This window comes from Mesocricetus auratus, unplaced genomic scaffold, assembly GCF_017639785.1.
Source record: "Mesocricetus auratus isolate SY011 unplaced genomic scaffold, BCM_Maur_2.0 Super-Scaffold_100004, whole genome shotgun sequence".
Lineage (NCBI taxonomy): Eukaryota > Metazoa > Chordata > Mammalia > Rodentia > Cricetidae > Mesocricetus > Mesocricetus auratus.
Window position 1 is genome coordinate 3118491 of NW_024429189.1, and position 20788 is coordinate 3139278.

At 50.0% G+C, this 20788-nt stretch overlaps 1 protein-coding gene across 2 annotated transcripts in view; it reads right to left on the reverse strand.

The window, feature by feature from the left end:
- Positions 1 to 20788, reverse strand: part of Ak8 (adenylate kinase 8) — a 106644-nt gene that overhangs the window by 63781 nt on the left and 22075 nt on the right. For both annotated transcript variants that reach the window (XM_040745133.1, XM_040745134.1), the window contains exons 6-9: positions 7059 to 7140; positions 6533 to 6604; positions 4991 to 5191; positions 563 to 694 (exon numbers count right to left, since the gene is read on the reverse strand). In XM_040745133.1, coding sequence (XP_040601067.1) covers positions 563 to 694; positions 4991 to 5191; positions 6533 to 6604; positions 7059 to 7140 — 487 coding nt within the window. The remainder of the gene's footprint in view (positions 1 to 562; positions 695 to 4990; positions 5192 to 6532; positions 6605 to 7058; positions 7141 to 20788) is intronic.

Here is a 20788-nt window from a genome sequence, read left to right on the forward strand (position 1 = left end):
AGGTGGGCTGTGGCGTGTGGGGGTGGGGAGCAGCACCTTTAAATGCCCCCAGAACCACACTGTGGGCCTGAGGCAGCTTCTCCCTGCTTCCCTGGCCTTGATCCCACTAACTCAGGCCAGCAACCAAGGCCGCCTGGGACCACGTCGGCAAACAACCGGAGAGCTGATTTCAATATTTTTCTCTCTGCCTGGTGAAATATTTATTGAAACTGTGCAGAGCAAGGCATCTTCCTCTGGTGCAGAAAGTGTTGCCTGTGGTCACACTGACCTGGGGGCCCGGTGAGGGGCTGCATGGAAGAACACAGGAGGAGAGCAGGGAGAGAGTGCCCCAGAGGAAATGAAGATGGCCGGGCCAGAAAATGTTTTATTGGTTAGTGTCTGTATGGCGATGTCCTTTAAAGGGAAACTTTTTATCCCTACAGGGATGAGCTAAGTGGGAAGGGTTAAGAAGCAGAAGCAGGAAAGAGAATGGTTACTGTTTCTTCCCCACCAACCAGTGACAGGCAAAGCTTGGGCAGGAAAGAGACGGGAAGGGAAGCCGCACTTCTGATGAGATACTCACTGTCAACAAGGCCGTATCGCTGGGCCAGAAGCGCTGCCTGCAAGCTCTTCCCACAGCCCAAAGGCCCACATAGCAGCACCTTGGGGGTGAATGGGGCATTGCATCGGTGGCCAGTTTGGACGTAGGTCAAAGCTGGAACGAGAGCATATGAGAATATCAAACCCAGGTCCAATGGGAAAAGGAGCCCGCTCACACCCCTGCATGGGCTCTGCCCGCTTGCAGCCCAGTGGGACCCTTCCACAACCCGACATTCAGACCATCAAGGAATCATAGGAGGAAGAGCTGTACAGCTGGGCCCAGACACCGAGGTGCACAGGGAGCGATGCTGTTTCTAAGCACTGACTTGGAATTGCTCTACAGAATGCTGCAGGCAGCTGTGCTTGCCCCCAATTCAAACTGGGGCTGAGAGTGTTGGGTAGGAGGCTGCCCCTAGACATGAAAGCATCTCTCACTGACTGTTCAGTTAGTTAGCTGGTTTCCAGTCTTCATCTGCCCCAGCCTCTAACCGGAAGCCCCAGGACCAGGCTGGTGTCCTAGGGGAGGTATATGCCGTGTGTCAGACACAGGCTTTGATAAGAGGTCGGGCTGAGAAGGGACCTGGTGCGCAGACACTTCTAAAGGACTCGGGAATTGGTGGAGAATAATTTGTGTGGCCTCACTCCAGGGACACTAACTTTGTTGGAAGACTCCAAAAAGGCAGTAATGAAATAGGTCACAGGAGCGGCTGACTCCGCCATGGTCTCCTCTGGCATTTGATGAAGAGAGGGGGGAAGATAGGGGTGAGCATCTTAAACAATGAGGAGTCTTCACCGTGGGAAGGCACAGGATGTCAGAAAGCTCAGGGGAAGGTACTTCTCTTCAAGCGGGTCTCTTCCTGTGCCCGCCCAGAGGAGGGGAGCTGTGAGAACAGGCAGGAGGGGGAGGGGTGTGGCTGCCAGAGAGCTTCCTGCTGGGACCTGCATAGGACGGCTGGCCCCCAAAGAGGCTGCAGACTTGGGCCATTCCCTCACAGCCTTCCAGACAAGGTCTCCTCTTCAAGGCCCCCAGGCTGTCCTGTGCAAGGCCAGCGGTGTGTGGCACCTGCCAGTCTTCCTTCGTCAAGCAGATCCTGTCCTAAGGCAGGGCTGGGCCAACACGGCTCTTTCAGGAAGACATTTTATGGGGATTTTTAGATGTGTCTATTATAGGATTTTTCCAGTATTCCCTCAGGCAGCATTTGAAGGTCATCCTGGCCTCTATCCACTAGGTGCCTATAGAACAACCAATAAATGTGCTCAGACATAGCCTGAACCTCCCCTGGAGGGTGGACAGTGCGGGGAAGCAAAAAGCAGCCCAACCGAGAGCCAGCAGTATTTGCTCAGTATACCGACTTGGAAATCTTTAGGGGGTGTTGTATGTATGGTCTATCTATGGGTATGCATATGTATGTTTATGTAGGGGGATTGCATGTTCACATGTAAGCTCTTGCTTATTCAGCCTGGAGGTCAATGCTGGTTGTCTTCCTTAGTCAAGCCTACCTTATATTCTTAGAGGCAGGGTCTCTCACTGAACCTGGAGTTTACCCCATAATTGGGATTACAGGCCTGTGCCACTAGGCTAGCCTTTAGTGTTTTCTTTTTAAATTGGATTTATTTGTCTGTATACATTCACATGCCACAGTGCATGTGAGGAGGTCCAAGGACAATGTTAGTGAGTCAACTCTTTCTTTCCACCGTGTGAGTCCTGGGGATCAAACCTGTGTTGCCAGCCTCGGTATAGGTGAATCATCTCAGTGGCCATGTTTTAAACATGGGTGCTGGGAATCCAAACTCGGGTCCTCATGCCTGCACAAGCACTCTATTGGTTGATCTGTCTCCCCTGCCCTGAACTCTGGCATCGTCACAGGATTATCTCGCTGGGTTATTAGGGTTTACAGCTCCTTTTTTTCAGGACTAGCAGCACAGTTAAGTTAGAGGTGACCACCACCAAGGCAGTGGTCACCACCATTGTGGGCACACCACACCATGGCAATGTGTGAAATGCTAAGGTAAGTATTTATTTGTTTGGCCTGCCATTCCATGAGAAAGCTATCATTCTTGTCCTGTTGTACAGATCATCAACGCTGTTTGGAGTCTTGGTAGAGTCATGGCAACTGGGGTACCATTCCTCCTCTAGAACAGCCCAACACAGGAGACGCTCCCATGGCTCTTAACCCAGAACCTAAGAAAAGCACAGACGCTACAGCAAAGCAGGCTCCTTACAAATGATGCTTAATTTACAGTAAATAACTAAGTTAATTAGAAGTAACGATCCCCCAGACAGTCTCCACATCCAGTTATTCTTTTTGGAAATGGATGGCTGCTGGATGCACTGAGATTAAAAAAAAACACAGAGGGAATCTTGCAGCCCAGTTTTCAATTTATCGCTCGACATTATTAATTAATAATAATTAATATTTAGATGCTCACGTTTTTACTTACAATTCCAGGCATGAATTCTTTATGATGATCATATGAACTTTTAAATTTAATTAAGTAATTTAGAAGTAATTAATGTGTAAACTCGGAACCATGGCACAAGATAAATGTGGTAGATGTATATCTTAAGATCACGTGTTTGCTGCTAAAGATCTTTTCAAGATGTAGTGCTCTGAAAAATTCAAGGCAGTCTCAATCTGACATGGCAAGCAACACCACCTTCCAGATGCCTGCCCACGGGTGATGGCAGCCGGCAGAGGGCCTGGTGTTCCTCATAGTGTGCAGAGAGGCCCCAGCCAGAGAAGGCTGCAGAGGGTGGACAGAGAAGTGTCTGAAACCCACACTCAATCAAAATAACACTTTCCTTTTCTATGTGTGCATGTGTGTATATGTGTGTGTACACATGTGTGCTTGCACACAGTGCGCATGAGCATGTGTGCACATTTGTGAAGAAGTCAGAGGACAATCTCAGTAGCCATCCGACTTGGGTTTTTTTTTCTTGTTTGTTTGTTTTGTTTTTTGAGACAGGGTTTCTCTGTGGCTTTGGAGGCTGTCCTGGAACTAGCTCTTGTAGACCAGGCTGGCCTGGAACTAACAGAGATCCACCTGCCTCTGCCTCCAGAGTGCTGGGATTAAATGCTTGCGCCACAACTGCCAGGCTTCTGACTTGTTTTTTGAAATGAAGTCTCACTGGCCTGGAGCCCACCAAGTAGGTGAGGCTGGGATTGTCTGTGTGTACCTCTCTGCACTGGGATTACAAACATGTACTGTCACACCTGGCTGTTTTTACATGGGTGCTGGGGATTAAATCTAGACCCTCATGCTCACAGAACAAATACTGCCCTTTTCCTTCTTTATGATAAGGTCTCGTGTCGCCCCGGTTGACCTCAAATTTGCTACACAGCTGAAGATGACTCTGCACTTCGGGTAGACCTGACTCTACTCAACAAGTTCAGGGACTGCCGTGGGCACAATAGGCAAGCTCTACCAGTGAAGCCGTACTAGCCTTGTGAGTTTTTTCAAGTTTAAATTTAAAGTTTTGCAGCAGGATCACCCTACACTTCCCAGGGGGCCCACAAATTGTTCCTGTCTCAGCATCCTAAGTACTGCTTTACAGAGATGTCCTGCCATATTCAGCTTGAAATGATTTGTTTGTCTTTCTTTTTTAAACACATGGACTCATGCAGTCCAGGGTGGCCTCAAAAATCTCTATGTAACAGAGATGCCCTGAACTACTGCTCCTCTTGTCTGGACTACCGAGGGCTAGGATTACAGGCGTTGCCACCATCCCAGGTTCTATGTGGAAGCCAACACCCCACGCACCCTGCCAACCGAGCTACACCATCGTCTCAATTGTTTTCCCTTGAAGAGATTTGAAAGAGCCTCTGAGAAAGGGGCCATCCATGGCCTCAGATGGGTGCTGTCATTTTATTGCGTCCAAACACTTAAATGCCTTTTCCCCTGGTATCAGACAGGAGAAGGTAAGTAGATTCTGAGACATCAATACTTAACTATTTCTTCAGTATTTGTAAATAGCCCATTTCCGCAAGGCTGCCCTTGAGTGCCTATGACTTATGTGGACAGTCATGCATTACAGTGGTAGGCAGCAGGCTGCTTATCCCAGATCATGGGGCACCTTGCCTGCTTCATGTTTACAATGAATGTGCTTGTTTTTGTCTTAATATTTATACATTTTCTCTTTCTTCTCCTTCAAGATCAGGCTTCAAGACTTTGCTATCATCAGGTCCCTCTGGTTCCCCCCACACACACTGTCAAACCCTCTGTGGCTTGGGATAGTCACCCCCACAGGTTCCTGCATGGCCCATCAATGACTTGCCACTCAGGGCCCCCACACATCCCAGCTACTGTTGCTGCCAGTCTGAGGGACAGTGGGATGAGCAGGGCAGTCAGGTGATCAGAGTGACCCCCCGGCCCTTGTGTGGTTTGATGTGGGGCAGCCTGCCATATTTACCCTGGTAGAAGACGTCCACACATGGCTGGTCTGCACTGATGTTTTTCAGGATTTTCGGGTAGGAAGGAAGAATTCTGATGATGTTCCTGTGATATTCTAGTAGCTTCTTCGCTGTCTCTATCTCTGAGATGCCCTCTGGCTCTATCAGCCGGTTCTGTATGTCAGGCTCAGGGGGCCAGTCAAAGGTGGTGTGATAGATTTCTGCACAGGGAGGGGCACATCGTTAGATAGATGATGTCTGCACAGGGAGAGGCACATCGTTAGATGATGTCTGCACAGGGAGAGGCACATCGCTAGATAGATGATGTCTGCACAGGGAGGGGCACATCGTTAGATGATGTCTGCACAGGGAGGGGCACATCGTTAGATGATGTCTGCACAGGGAGGGGCACATCGCTAGATAGATGATGTCTGCACAGGGAGGGGCACATCGCTAGATAGATGATGCTGCACAGGGAGGGGCACATCGTTAGAGCACCACCCAGGGCTGCACTGCCGGTCTCACTGCCCGGGGATGCGGCTGACCATTCTCAGCCAGCAAGTGCTCTCACATGCAACAACAATGCACAAATAACACACAAAAAGACAATGATGGGGCTGCGGATAGATGTAGCTTAACTGATAGACTGCTTGCCTCAAATGCACAAAGCCCTAGGTTCAATTCCCAGCACCTCATAAACCAAGGGTGGCGGTTTGTGACATTTACACACGGAGTGGTGTCATGACAATTCTTGCAAACCTATGACAGGTATGCTATTCTTCCTCCAGGACATTCCAAAGCTGGGGATCCTCAACTGGCTCTCTATTCTTAGGCCTTCTAAAATGGGGGCAGGAAGATCAGAGATTCCAGATCATCTTTGCCTACACAGCAAGCACAAAAGGCTGACCTCGACTGTATGACTAACAGCTCATTTCAAGGAAACAGCCCAGTAGTAAGGGCAGCCACAGATCTAGGGCCGGGCGTTGGTGGCGCACGCCTTTAATCCCAGCACTCGGGAGGCAGAGGCAGGCGGATCTCTGTGAGTTCGAGGCCAGCCTGGTCTACAAAGTGAGTTCCAGGACAGCCTCCAAAGCCACAGAGAAACCCTGTCTCGAAAAACCAAAAAAAAAAAAAAAAAAAAAAAAAAAAAAGAGGTAGGTTCCTTCCCCTTGTTCCCAGTCCCAACAATGTGGCGACTTAAAGTCCTGTTTGCGGCACAGGCCAATTTTCTCAGGAAACTCGCGAGCCTTACTCCTCACTTGAAGCAAGCAGCGTAGGGCACACAGTTTCCCAGGAGGCGGGACACCAGCTCCCTGCACCATGTCAGTGGTGCACGGCTCTGAGCCTCGAGGCGAGCTCTTCAGCACTCTGATTCCTAGGCACAGTCAACCAAGAGAGCTGGGTTCCTGGGAAACAAGACTCTGCCTTTCACACAAGATGCCCCTCTTCCCTCACCTGCTGGGATTTCTGTGTGGCCCCTGGGGTGCCCAGAGCAGAGAGGGGCATGGGGCATCCCCTCACTGTTCTTGAATCCCTTGGGGTGGAGTGGGGGGGCATCATACCTCCAGTGACTGGGTCGATCCGTTTCCCCACATTTCTCTCAATCAGGACTGTGTCTGGAGCATTTAGCACAACTGGGCAGAGAAGAAAGGAACAAATCAGGTGTGCGGGGCTTAGGTGCCACGGCATCTGAACCTTGGGACCTCTGCTGTTACCCACCTCCTAGATGACATTAAACCATTCCAAAGACAGTCCATGGTGGAACATGTCCCTGACCATAATTTTCACTGTGGAAAATCACCATGTAGACATCTTTGTGATTTGACCCTGCCATCCTTCCGTTGGTTTCCTAGAGAGGCTCACAGCATGGGGATTCCCTGCTTTCCTAAATGACAAGTCCTCAACACACTTAGCTTTGTGGTTGGAGCTAGATTTAAAATAATGTGTCTTTTTCTTTCTGGATCCCAGGCCCTTGAAACCTCCCGTGGGCAGTGACTGGGTCCATGGTAGAGGATGGGAGGGAGCCAGTGTTAAAGAGCAGGGTTCACATTGTATGCTCTGGGCGGCTGGGGCCAGGGGTCTACTCACTGACATGCTTGGGCGCCAGCCCCACAGTCTGGATCATCAGCGCCTGCTCCCGCCTCTCAGGGATGCCGTCCAGGACCCAGCCCTAGATAGAGAGTACGGATGGAGTTCATTACCAACTTTTTACATGTATTATTATTGATTTATTTATTTTGTGCGTGCATGTGTGAGTGGGTGGGTAGGTGTTGTATATGTGTGTGCGCAGGTGGGTGTGTACTTGCCATGGCACACATGTGGAGGTCAGAAGACAATTATCCAGAGTTAGTTTTCTCCTTTTACCATGTGGGTCCTGGGGATTGAACTGGGGTCATCACTCTTGACCACAATACACACCTTTACCCACCAAGCAGCCCCTCCCTACTTTAGATCATATTTTATGTGGTCTAAAGAGAGCCGGAACCTTTTAAGCAAAGGAAGCATGTCTGTCAACCGCCACACTCATTGCAGCTACCCCCGTGGAGCCAGCGCTCATGAACAGGATCTTAGCAGGCTGCTTACTTCCGGGCCTCCCGCTGCTACCACAGTTCCCCTCAGCACGCTTCCACCAGCGTCCCTCACTGCCTCTGGGTTTGAAGGTTTACACCACATCATCTAAGTGACTGAGTCATAGTGCCAGCTCCACCCATGGCTTCATGAGTCTGTGGTCAATTTTCACCATCTCTGATGACTATTCTGGACTGTCCACCTGACTGCATCTGGAATGAACTAAAAATCCAGAAATGGAGGGCACACCTGGGAGGGACTTTTGCTTAATCTGAAGTAGGAAGATCCACTTCTAATCCCGATCTTGATTTACCTTTAATCCGGTCACACCTTCTGCTGGAAGCCTACGTAAGACATGGAAGAAGGAAGCCCCCTCTCTCTTTGCCTGCTTGCTCTTGGCCTTGATAGCAAGTCCATTCCTTCATGGCATCAGCTGCCTTCTTCAGGATTCCAGTGTCTGCTGAAGACCAGCTGGGACATCCAGCCTCATACACTGAACGGCTACTGGATTTTTGGATCTTCCATTCATTGGCAGCCTTTGTTGGATTAACTGGACCACAGACTCTGAGCCAATCTACTAAATCCCCTTCCTATATGTATAGAGAAATTAAGTCCGGACTAACATATCATCATAAATGACACTACAGTGAACATCTCTGGGTGCACAGCCCTTTCATGTGTCAAATTCTTTCTGAGATACAGGATTGCTAAGACCAGAGGTCCCCAGGATCAAAGCCAAGCATGGCAGTGCACACTTGTGGTCCTAGCCCAAACAGCCTAGACAGTGAGAGACCTCATCTCATAAAGCAAGGCAGACGGCTGTTCCCGAGAAAGGGCACCTAAGGTCCTCCTTGCCTTTACAGGAAATGTGCAGGCATACTTATGAATATACATGTGCATCTGCACACATGAACATATATCCATGAAATGGTATTTGTTATGTGACTTAGCTGTGGTCCACCTGGTCCAACAAAGGCAGGCTATGAATGGAAAGTCTAAGAATCCAGTAGTTGTTCAGTCCACGAGGCTGGATGTCTCAGCTGGTCTTCAGCATACACCAGAATCCCAAAGAAGTAGGCTCTAATCCAGCGAAGGCATGGACTTGCCTGGGAGAGCGAGCAGGGGAAGAGAGCGGGCTTCCTTCTACCATGTCCTTTACACAGGCTGACAGCAGAAGGTGGGGCCCAGATGAAAGATTAATTTTTCCACCTCAAATGATCTGAATTAAAAGTGTGTTGTCCAAGGCCAGGCACAGTGGCCCACACCTTTGATTCCAGGACTCCAGAGGGATCTCTGTGAGTTTGAGGCCAGCCTGGTCTATATAATGAGTTCCAGGACAGCCAGGACTACATAGTAAGACTGTCTCAAAAGGGTGGGGGGCCGTTTCCCACTTCAAATGGTTTAATTAAGAAAGAAAATCTCTCACAGGTCCACCCAGCCACTTGGGCTTTAGTTAATTCCAGATGTAGTCAGGTTAACAACCCTGAATAGCCATCATGCACACGAGACAAAAGGTGTCACCCAGATCAAATCCAAACACTACTTTTCTTACCACACACTGAGCACAGTCCAGTCTAACCTGTTCTTTAACATGGCAGAAGCGTTTTGTGCACATCCCGTGTTCTAGAAACCTCCACTGGAAATGTCCACGACTGCCTGAGTCTAGTTGACCAACATTCATGAGTGCATTAGCCGAGGTATCTCAGCCCATCCCAGGGTTTCACGGCTATCCTTGAAATTCTGGGGCTGGTGAGAGGGCAAAGTGCAGGAAAGGAACCTGGTGACCTGAGTTCAATCCCAGGAAAACTGTGGTGGAAGAGGAGAACGTGTTCCACAAAGTCCTCCTCTGCCTCACATGCATCACCATGGCACACACACCATAATAAATAGTTTTCTTTAAAAAATAAAGGCAACCTAGAATGCTGTACATTTATCTTTTAAAATTTTTGTTTTAAAGACTGTTATTGTGTGTATGTGTCTGAGTGTCTGAGTGTGTGCTGTGTCTGTGTGGATGCCAGAAAGAGAGGTCAGATTCCCTGGGGCTGAAGTTACAGGCAGTGGCGAACCATCTGGTGTGGGTGCTGAGACCCACACTCAGGCCTTCAGAAGAGGTGCAGCGCCCTTAACTGCTGGGCCACCTCCTCGGCCCCATCACACCACAGTCGACCAGGCAGAGCACCTGCCTCCCTTCCCTGCATGGTTACCAATGCTGGACACAACCCTGGGGAAATCCTGTCCAGCACAACATAATATACCCCTGGACTACTTTAATTTACACATTAAGAAGTGAACCCATTTTGGTAAAGACTACCACAGTCGTTTGAGGCAGAGACTGTCACCACGATTTCTAGGTTTGCCTGCGGCTGTCAAGTGATTATAGTGTTGTTTTTAACATTCTGGTTTTTTGGTAGGCCAGTGCCTGCACTCCTGCTTTGGACTCTGGTGTTTGTGGGTGCATACAAAGGCCTTTTCTACCACAAAAGGAGGTAAATATTCACTTGTATTTAAGCTGTGTTCTCTCATGTGTTTACTTAATATTTAATAGAACCATGTTTTCTTTAGTGAACACATGAAGCTAAGATCTAACTTGCTGCTTTGAGGCTCCCAGCTGTCCCAGCCTTGGAACAGCCCCTCCCTATCTGACGCTTCTCTTCTCAAGCTGTAATGGCTGGCATGAACTTTCCTGTCACCTCTTCCTGTCTAAAGATTACTAAGATATTTTCTTTAACCTTTAAAGTTATCACAGTTTTATAATTTATTGCTTTATATTTCACAGAACACATTTTCTCTTCTTTTTCAAAACTGCATTCTTTCAGGTGAGCATCAAAACCTTTTTGTTGTTTTGAGACAGAAGCACTGAGTGTTTTGGAACAACACTGAATGCCTAGGTTAATCCATGAGCAGCTGATGTTCTATGGCAGAGGTCAATGACTCCTCTTCCTATTTGTTTTCTTATGGCCCCCAGCAATCTTTGCATTTAACAGCCACTAGAATCTTTCTCTTCAAGTCCAGAGAGTCTAGAGTTAGCACGTGCACACACACACACACACACATGCATACACAAAACACACACATACACACAAACACATGCATACACACACGTGCATACACACAAACACATATACACGTATACACATCAACAGACACATACAAACATAAACACACATAATACACACACACACACACACACACACAGTTGGGCGGTGGTGGTGCATGTTTTTAACCCCAGCACTCGGGAGGCAGAGGCAGGTGGACCTCTGTGAGTTCGAGACCAGCCTGGTCTACAAGTGCTAGTTCCAGGACAGCCTCCAAAGCCACAAAGAAGCCATGTCTTGAAAAACAAAAACAAAAACAGAAAAAAACACACAAAAACATAATACACACACACATACACATATGCACACACATACATAAACACATAAATTCACACATACACACACATGCACAGGCACATGCACAGACACACACATACACACACCAACTATACCTTTAGATTAGAAACTCAGATAAAGCAATCAAGTGAACTTTTGTATGAGTGAAAGCAAACAAGAAAATGACTTCAAGTCTGATTCACAGTGGAGAGAGGCAACAGAAATCTTCCTCTTGCCAGAGACCCTCCTCCAGTCATCCTGAGGATTCAGTGTTTCTGTGGTCAGAGGACGGACTGATGGGGTGAGCCCACACCTCCTACCCTGACTTACAGGATGGACAGCAGGTCCTGGCAAAAGGCTTTTTCCTTAGACTCAAAAATGCAGAGGCTGGGGAGGCGGCTCAGTGGGTAGTGTTTCTGCACAAACATGGGTGCCCACGTTTGCATTTCCCAGGATACATATAAAAGGTCAGGCATGGTGATGTGTCCTAAAACCCCAGCTCTGGAAAGCCAGAGGATCTCAGGGGCTTGCTGGCCAGACAGTCTAACTGAAATGGCAAGCTCCAGGTTCAGTGAAAGACCGTCTCAAAAAATAGGGTGGAGCCGGGAAAGGTGGCACACACCTTCAGTCCAGCACTCTGGAGGCAGAGGCAGGCAGATCTCTGAGTTCAAGGCCAGTCTGGTCTACAGAGTGAGTTCCAGGCCAGCCAGGAATACACAGAGAAACCATGTCTCAAAAACAAACAAATCAACAAGGTTGAGAGACATAGATGATGATACTTCTGGCCTCCAACACACACACACACACACACACACACACACACACACACACACACACACACGCATACTGTCATGCCCACATTTCTTCACCATTGGAATATTCAGGTGCCAATAGCATCCACTGATGGTTTTATAAAAAGCTAAACAAATTTACATCCTAAAGCATGTTGAAAAAAATCAGACAAGCTATCATTAGTTCTTTATTCAGGGAAACACTGCCACAGAGCCTTGGTTTCATTACTAATGAAGCAAAAGAGAGGGAAAAATGAACAGCTTTGGATCCCTCAAGTCCTTGTTATAGGCAACAAAGTTCTGGGCTGCAGGCAAAGAGGAAGAGGAACCCTGCAGACGTGAGTGCCTGTGGGGGGCTGCAGCCCAGCCCCTCCCTTTCAGATCTGGAAAGGGGACCAGCGTCCTCTCTCCTCTCTCTCTCTCCCTGTGTCTGTCTGTCTGTCTGTCTGTCTGTCTGTCTCTCTCTCTCTCTCTCACACACACACACACACACACACACACACACACACACACACACACACACGAGCGTGGATCCCTGTCACAGCTTCCTCTAGCACGAGAGCTGGTCATTTAGTTTTGACACCCCCCCCCCATTTTGTTTTAAAGAAAGGTTCTTGGTATTTAGACCAGGCTGGCCTTACGCCTGCTGAAGCAATCTTCCTGCCTCAGCCTTCCAAGTTCCGGGACTGCAGGTATGAGTCACTTCCAGAAGGTGGAAGAGGCAGGCTTCTCCAGAGACCTTTAATATTGCCTCCCTGAGCATGAGTGCATAGCAGAGTTCAGCACCTGGGCCAGAGCTACTCATGGGAACAGCGCTCACCCACTGTGCACAGCAAGCCAGGTTCCCAGGGACCAGGAAAAGGCAGGAAAACAGGGGACACCTCCCTGACTCCTGGGCTTAGGATGACCTCCTGTGTGGGTTGGAGACCTTAGGAAGAGGAAGGGAGTCTTCAGGTCTGCCCTGACTTGGAGGATAAAACTAAGGAAGGAGGCAGGCCCTTGTCCCACGGGGCAGGCAGCCATGGACACCCCCATCCCTGTGCTCTCCATGTGGGTCCACATCAGTCGCCCTTGGAGGGACAATGGCTGGATAGAGGCTTCAGTGTGAGAGTCCCCCGGCTCGGCGCTCAGAAAGCCCTCTTCCCCAGAGCACACACATTCGCACAGTTGTAAAAAGGACTGCCCTTTCCAGGGGAAAAGACCATCAGAGCTGAGAATACTTTTGGCAAAGTAGGAAGTAATCAGTCAGGAAACAACAACTGATGACAGCCATGCCAGGGACACTGAGACATTCGTCACCACTGGACTCTGCTAGGCTTGTGGGTCCGGCGTCCAGGAGTGGCCCGGTGCAGAGGTATCAGGCAACCCCTAATTAGAATACATTATCCATCTTCCTGACACCTCAGTGAGTTGTCTGTTCCACACTGGAGCCCCAGCTTTGTTCCGAGCAGGTTAATTGATATTCCGATGCCTTAGCTCACTGCACCCCCGTGGCTCAGCTGTTTTATCACACATCAAAAAGGCCGTATGCTCAGGGCACTCCGCACAGAGCTGGGGGTCTGCACAGCTGCAAGGGCCATGGTATCACAGGAGGGACAGGCACCAAGCAGATGTCACAGCTGCAAGAAAGGGAAGCAAAAGAGCCAGGCAGCCCAGGGAAGTTGGTGAGGGGCAGTGAGCATGGCCTGATGTAGCAAAGCTCGGCCTGCATTGTGCACAACACTGGCCTGGTCGGCTCCCCTGACTTATCAAAGCGCAATTAGCAAGGCCTGTGGGAAGCTTGGCTGCCCTCTGGGCGCTGCCTCTGTGATGTGATTCTTTTCCTCCCTGGCTCCACAAAGGGAAGCCAGAGTGTGGGTGCTCCCTGGCGGTTCCCTCCAGAAATGCCAGACCTCTTCCTGGCTCCAACTGAGGTTCACTAGAGAAGGCTCCATTGGAGGCATCTTGGAGCTGCTGGCTGGCTCGTCCGGGGTTCCAGGAGGCCAACAGAGGCTGGAGGCTTGGATTCCAATCTCATCCCTTTAGCCCAAAGTCTGAGTTACCAGGGCAACAGTTAGAGGCATCAGAAACCCACATTGCCCTCCTTTTTCTCTAATGAGAGCTAGGTGGTCCCCCAACACATAAAAAGAGGACCAGTGAGATGGCACAGGGGGTAAAGGCGCTTGCCACGGAGACTGACAACCAGAGTTCAATTCCCAGAACCCGTATGGTAGGAGAAAACAGACTCCCACAAGGAGACTGACAACCAGAGTTCAATTCCCGGGACCCATATGGTAGGAGAAAACAGACTCCCACAAGTTGCCCTCTGACTTCTGCACATACAAGTACATATACACATTAAATAAATAAAATGTAACATTAAAAAAATATGATGCCACTACAAGACCAGGCAGCCAGGGAGATGGGTCAGATTTTACTAGTTTTGCCATGGCCCTTATAATTTTGAGAAAAGTGAACTGTTCTTTGCGTGTGTGGCCCTGACTGAACTTCATATATATCTGATCCTCTTGTTTCAGTGCTGAGGGTCACATTATCACTCCCTATTAGGTAGACTAATCTCCGTCTGCCTGCAGGAAGGGATCTACTTGGGTCTGCAGAACTCAACATAGAAATGACTTGTGGGGAGGAGAGGCTGGCCTTCCAAAGGTGCCGGGTGAGGGAAGACTTTCCCCAAACAGGACCTGGTACTGACCTAACTCAGTCAGCCAAAGGCGCTGGTGAGTTGATTTTCACTGCTGCCAGCCCATGCCCGACTATGCCCTCCCCCAGCCCCTGTAGCCCAGCCTGGCTGCTTAGGCATCAACACACAAACTACATTGTGCTCTCCGTACAGGAAAGGCCAGCAGAGCCCCCTGGGCTTGGGGGTGTGTCCAGGACATCTTAGTTCTTCTGCCCAGCTAGCTGAGAGTGAATGAGTGAGCACGTCACTCACTGTACAGAGCGGGAGCCAACCAGGACAATCAGTTACTGCCTCCAAGCACCCTTTGCGTGTCAAAACATAGTTATTTCCTTTTGGGACGGGGTGCCACAATGAACGCCTGTAATCCCAACACTGGGGATGTTGAGGCAGCATTGCCAGGAGTTCAAGGCCTGGGCTAAACATCGAGAGATCTAAAATCGAATCAATCCCCCCTCAGATACCCATAATTTGCTTTTGCTCACACAGCACGACTCTCCTGCTAGAACCCTGTTAGTTCCTAAAATAGTGCAAAGCAAGCAAACTTCCCATGAGACACTGGGGAGGGCGTGGCAGGGCGGTGGTGAGAAGCTGCATAGGTCTAGTCAACAATAAGCGGCTCCTCCCTCAGCTGGCCCTGGCCACATACCAGTCACCTCCCCACTTGTCTCCAGCATGCCTGGCCCCCTCTATTGGCACTGCACCCTAACCTCCACCAAACTTTCTTTCCCTCAGTGGACAACAGTCTTCTCCGGACCTCAATATCCTATGGCCTGGTGGCCCGGTGGCCCATGTCCATGGAGTGAAAGCCACTGGTGTCAACCGAGTTAACACTGCAAGGCAGAATAAAACAAGCAGGCACTGGTTCTTGGCGATGGATTGGGCTCCTCTGCTTGGGTAACGCTTGGGTAACACTTCCATTGTGAAGTGTTGCCACCATGGGGAACGGAACCTATGGCCAAAATGAGGGTGGAGATTCTAGAAACCCACCAAGTAACGTTAAAACTCGGGGTCAGAAACCCACTCAGTGCCCTCCCCCTTTGCTGTGAAATCAGAATTATCATGATTGTACACAAGAGACGTTTCAGGTTCTATGTGGAGTAAAGACCACACCCAAGATACTTCTGTGGCTCTCAGGGTGGGAGACACAACCCAGTTTCCAGCCTCCATCAGGAGCCAGAGCTGGTATCTCTCTCTTGAGACTGGGTCTTATGTAGCCCAGGCTGACCTTGAACTCAATATTGTAGCCAAGAATGACCTTCAACTTCAGATCTTCCTGCCTGTACCTCCCCAGTGTTGGGACTACAGGTGTGTAGTTGGATTTTTTTTTCTGTTTGGTCTTTGGGGTGACCGCCATCCAGTTTCCAAATAAACACACAGAGTCTAATTATGACTTATAAACACCCAGCCTTAGCTTGGCTTGTTTCTAGTCAGCTTTTCTTAACTTAAATTATCCCATCTACATTTTGCCCCTGGGCTTATCTTTCTCTATTTTTTCTTTTTCTGTGGCTTGCTGTGTAGCTGGGTGACTGACCCCTGATGTCGTCCTTTTGCTCCTCAATCTTCCCTTCCCAGATTTTTCCTCCTATTTATTCTCTCTGCCTGTCAGTCCTTGCCTATCCTTTCTCCTGCCTAGCTACTGGCCATTCAGCTCTTTATTAGACCCATCGTGTGTTTTAGACAGGCAAAGAAACCACTTCATAGAGTTAAACAAATGCAACATAAAGCAATGCAGCACATCTTTGCATCATTAAACAAATGTTCCACAGCATAAACAAATGTAACACATCTTCAACTAACATTCCACAACACAGGTGAATACCACCACGCCTAGCCTTATGCAGTGCCGGGAGATGGAACACAGGTCCCCTGCTTCTAAGCAAGCATTCTACCAACTGGGCTGCACCCCAACTTAACACCTGCCCTCTCCCTAGCTCAAGGAAGGAGTGCACAGGGACTAGTCTCATGCACTCACTGCCTGCCTGGTCCCCGGGCAGTGGGTGCTCTGCTTCCTTTGGGTGAGCTGGCAGGCCATTGACATTCATCTTTCTGTGGACCCTCTGCCCTCCCTTGCCTGTTATGGGCTAGTTGTTGAGGGCCACTGGCACTGTGGATGCTGCCAAATGCTGTCTGTAGTTGTGAGAACTTCTTCCTGGGCAGGGGGAAGGGAACACATAAATGACATCTATCCTGTCCCATAGGTTCCAATGTCAAAATCAAGAGTCGATTCAACCAAAGTTCACCCTCGGGGCACCAGCCAGTTTAGTGGGTACATTTACGGAACATGGGTGCGTGGGTGAGGAATTACTGACAGCAGTGCCAGTGACCCCAAACAGCCAGCCACACTGGGAAGGGATGGTGGTTTCCCCGTAGCCACACACATGGAGTTCCCTCAATTAACCTTCCCCCTAGCCCATACACTCTAGCCCCAAATATATGAGACTCAAGACTATGTGAATTAGGGCAGAATTGCATTCGAATGGCTGGCGGGAGAGGCTGGGCACTCAGACGAGGGTGCAATGACCCTTTCTACTTCCTCCCTTGAAGGAATGTCGGTAGTCCACAGGCCCATTGTGAGGGTCTCTTGCAGGCAGGCACGGCTGTGATGGAGATGGCTGGTGCTTTGCTGGGGTGGGGGTGGGGGTGGGGCAGCGTTCCACAGCACTACTCTCTTCCCTATGGGGCACTTGTATTCTTCTTCACTGCGTGTGGCCTTTTCTCGCCTTCTCCTTCCACAACCCCCACCACAAAGTCTGAAATGCAGTGGCCAGAACACGGGGTGCCTGGAGTCTTGAATTTTGCCCAGTAGTTTTTAAGCTCATCCCAACTTCCAGCCTCGGGCAACTGGACAGGCAAGTAGACAGGTGGAGGCTGGCTATGGCTGGTTTTTCCTTCTAGCCCCCTGTGGAAAACACTGTGCACTCCTGCCTCCTCCTTGGGTGTGGTGTGCCTCTGACCTCCTTAGATCATGGTCCCGACAATGTTCTTCAAGGCTCTTGGTATACCGCAAGCCCCGCCCACCAAGTGTGCACGACTCTTCTTCCTTCTCTCTGCCACTCCCTCCTTACTCCTTCTTACCATTCCCTTTTCTTTCACACCCACCTCCCCAAGAACTGAGGTTACAGGTGTGCACCACCATGCTCCCCAGCTGAGGTTACAGGTGTGCACCACCATGCTCCCCAGCTGAGGTTACAGGTGTGCACCACCATGCTCCCCCAGCTGAGGTTACAGGTGTGCACCACCATGCTCGCCCAGCTGGCACCGTTCTCCAGCATAGCACAGAAGGAACCCCTTCTACTCCTAAGTCACACTCAGATGGTTTTCACCGAGCTCCTCTTGCAGTGGAGTATCTTAACCTGCAGTGGAGTATCTTACTCAACCAGCAGTGGAGTATCTTAACCTGCAGTGGAGTATCTTAACCTGCCAGAGTGGACACTAGGGCAGCATATGGCACTGAGCGCTGGGCTGGATCTCCTCAGGCAGAGAATGAGGCAGTCATTGTTTGGGGACATGCACTGCAGCACCCAAGCCTGGGAGACTCTCCAGTCACATCCTGTCTGCATGTCCCAGTCCAGCTATCTGAGAGGTGGCTGAGACCAGCAGGGTGGGCACAAGCCACGTGTCCAGCAGCTTCCAGTTTGATTGTAGTCTCAGAGGAAAGAATCCTGGTGGCTGAGATCAGATCCCGACTTGCTGAGTTGCAGGCACACTAAATGGTTGTTGAGCCCCTAAGTTTGTAATGCAAGGAGAGGAAACCCGAGTGCCCTATGCTCTGAGAGGCCAGTGAAGGAATCCCCTTGCCTCTCATGTGGTACCCAGCAGAGACTCTGTGCTCCATAGATACTGCTGGAAGGAAGGAATGACCACCATTTGGATCTGTCCCAGGTTCTGCATCACCATGGCAATAAAACCCTCTCCAAGTTGCTGCTGCTGGTCCACAGAAAGGGGACAGCGGCTAAGATCCAACAGAGTGGTGTGGTCAGTGTAGAAAGTTTAAGTGGAGGTATAAACGCCACAGATGCATTTGTCCTCAGGTTCATTCCGGGAGATGGTGCAGCTGAAGCCCCGGTGGCTTAGCTGGGCTGTGGAGGCCCATCTGGTGACTCCCATCTGAAGACTCCCGTGTCTCTGAAATTTCCAGATCTCTCATTCGACCTTGGTCAAGTTCAACTGCTGCACCCTCAAGTGGCAGCGCACCTTGAGACCTGGGGCCCAGGTTCTTCAGAGCCCAGCTTTCATGTTGAAAGGGTTGTCCTTTGCTATGAGGTTCTCCAATGTTCCCTCAATAAGCAGAAATACCATTCAGCCATCAAGATATCCGATGTCAAACCACAGAGCAAGGCCATCACCCTGCCTCGTGGACGAATTCCAACTTATTTTCTTAGTAGCCTCTTTGAGAAAGGATCTCACACTGTAGCGCAGGCTGACCTCTAACTCTCAGCAATCCTCCTGCCTCAGCTTTTCAAACGCTGGGACTACAGGTGTATCATCACACTGACTTTCCCTTTTCAATAAATGTATTTTTATAGAACATTTTCAGAAGTTTTACAAGAACACGGAAAGTGGGGTGGTGAATGGCTCTACCAGAGGGGCACTTGCTGTGCAAACATGAGGACATGGATCCCAGAGCCCACAGAAAAAAGCCATGCGTGTTGGCATACAGTTGTAATGCCAGTGCCAGGAAGGCAGAGACAGGAAAACCCTGGGTAGAAGCAGAAGACCCTGTCTCAGAGGTGGGAGGGCTGGAGAGATGGCTCAGAGGCTAAGAGCACCTGCTGCTCTCCCAGCGGACTCAAGTTTGGTTCCCAGCACCCACATCGGGTGGCTCACAACTGCCTGCAACTCCAGCTCCAGGGGATCGACAGTCATCTTCTGGAGTCCACTGGCACCTGCGTATGCTCATACGTGCCTACATTAACAACAACAACAACAAAAACAATAATAATAATAAATAATAATGTGGCCTAACAAAGGAAGACACCATACATGTACACATATACAGACACAGATGGTTGAGGGAGGGCAGCTGGGGCTCGCTCAGCGGAGGCTTGGCTGTGGACTGAGGCCCAGTGGGCCGGAACTGAGGGGGGTTCCCAGGCCACCAGTACAGCTTTAGGGCAGTGACTCTGGCACCACACATTTGTGCAGGCCCTGCTCTGCCATCCAAACCAGATCCCGGTGAACAATCAAAGGCCGGGAAATGTGTTGAAGAGAGATGATTCGTGCAAGGATGCCCCCCATCTCCCCTCAACTAGGGCACGGGAAAGACTTGGTCCTGTTTACAATGTGTGTCACAAGGAAGACATTGGGTCACTCGTGCAAAAACAGAGGCCTGCACACGATGAAGTGTGTTCTCATCTGGAGGCTCGGGTGAGGAAGAGCTCTCCTCTTGGCTCATCCAGATTGGGACAGCATCCATCTTTTCCTGCTGTGTGGCCCAGGTCTCCGGATCCTACTGGTGGAGGCTGGCTGCGGTCTACTGTGCCCAGAGGCCACCACTGGGGCTTCTCCAACCTGGCTGCTCTTTGTATGGTGCCAAAAGGAGAACCTCCCTCTCCAGTCTGCCGAGACACATTGCTGCATGATGTGATGCCAGGCCGTGATGTCACCTGCTCCAGAGGAGGGGGCTGCACAAGATGTAGTTCAGGAAGTAGAAAACCAGGAGCAGGCACCTTGGAGTCTACGTGCCACACAGTGTGAAGGTCCTGAATGGAGTGGGGTCAGTCCAGAGGAGGACTAAGAGGTCTGGGTATCCAGGAAGGGTGGGTGATGGAAGGATGAAGCTGAATTCAGGAAATGAGGGGGCGGGTAAAAGGCACTGTGGGGCTCTAAGTGTGTGTGTGCGCATGTGTGTGGAGGCTCACTGATTCAGCTGTACTCACTGGCCAGTAAGCACCAGGGATCTGCCTGACTCTGACCCAACAGAGTGTGTGTGCCATGCCCAGATCCCTATTTGTTTAAAACAAAACAAACAAAAAACAGCTACCTCCCCCTGTGTAGAACAGCATCTTCTGAAGGGTGAGCTTCCTAGGCAAGTTTCTCCACAGCTGTCTTGAGGGGAGGAGCCACACCAGGTAGCTGGGAGTGGCCAGGAGGAGGCCCTCTGGTAGCTTCTGAGTTCTGAACTATTTGAATGGATGGACAGTGGCCAAAAAATAACATTCATCTTATTTTTCTTTCTGCCACACCAGGTTTTTTGATGCAGTGCTAGCGGGTGGGAAGCAATATGAAGAAACCTGGAAGCTTCAGAAAGTTAGATCAGGAAAGGGAGCGCCAAGCGTCGAGCAGAGTGCATGCATTCTGGCAGGGTGCCACAGAGCCTCTGGTTCCGACCCTCTTTATACACATCCCTGGTGCCCACGCCTTCTTCCTTAGCTCTCCTTTTCCAAGAGAAGTGGTGTGGGCACACTC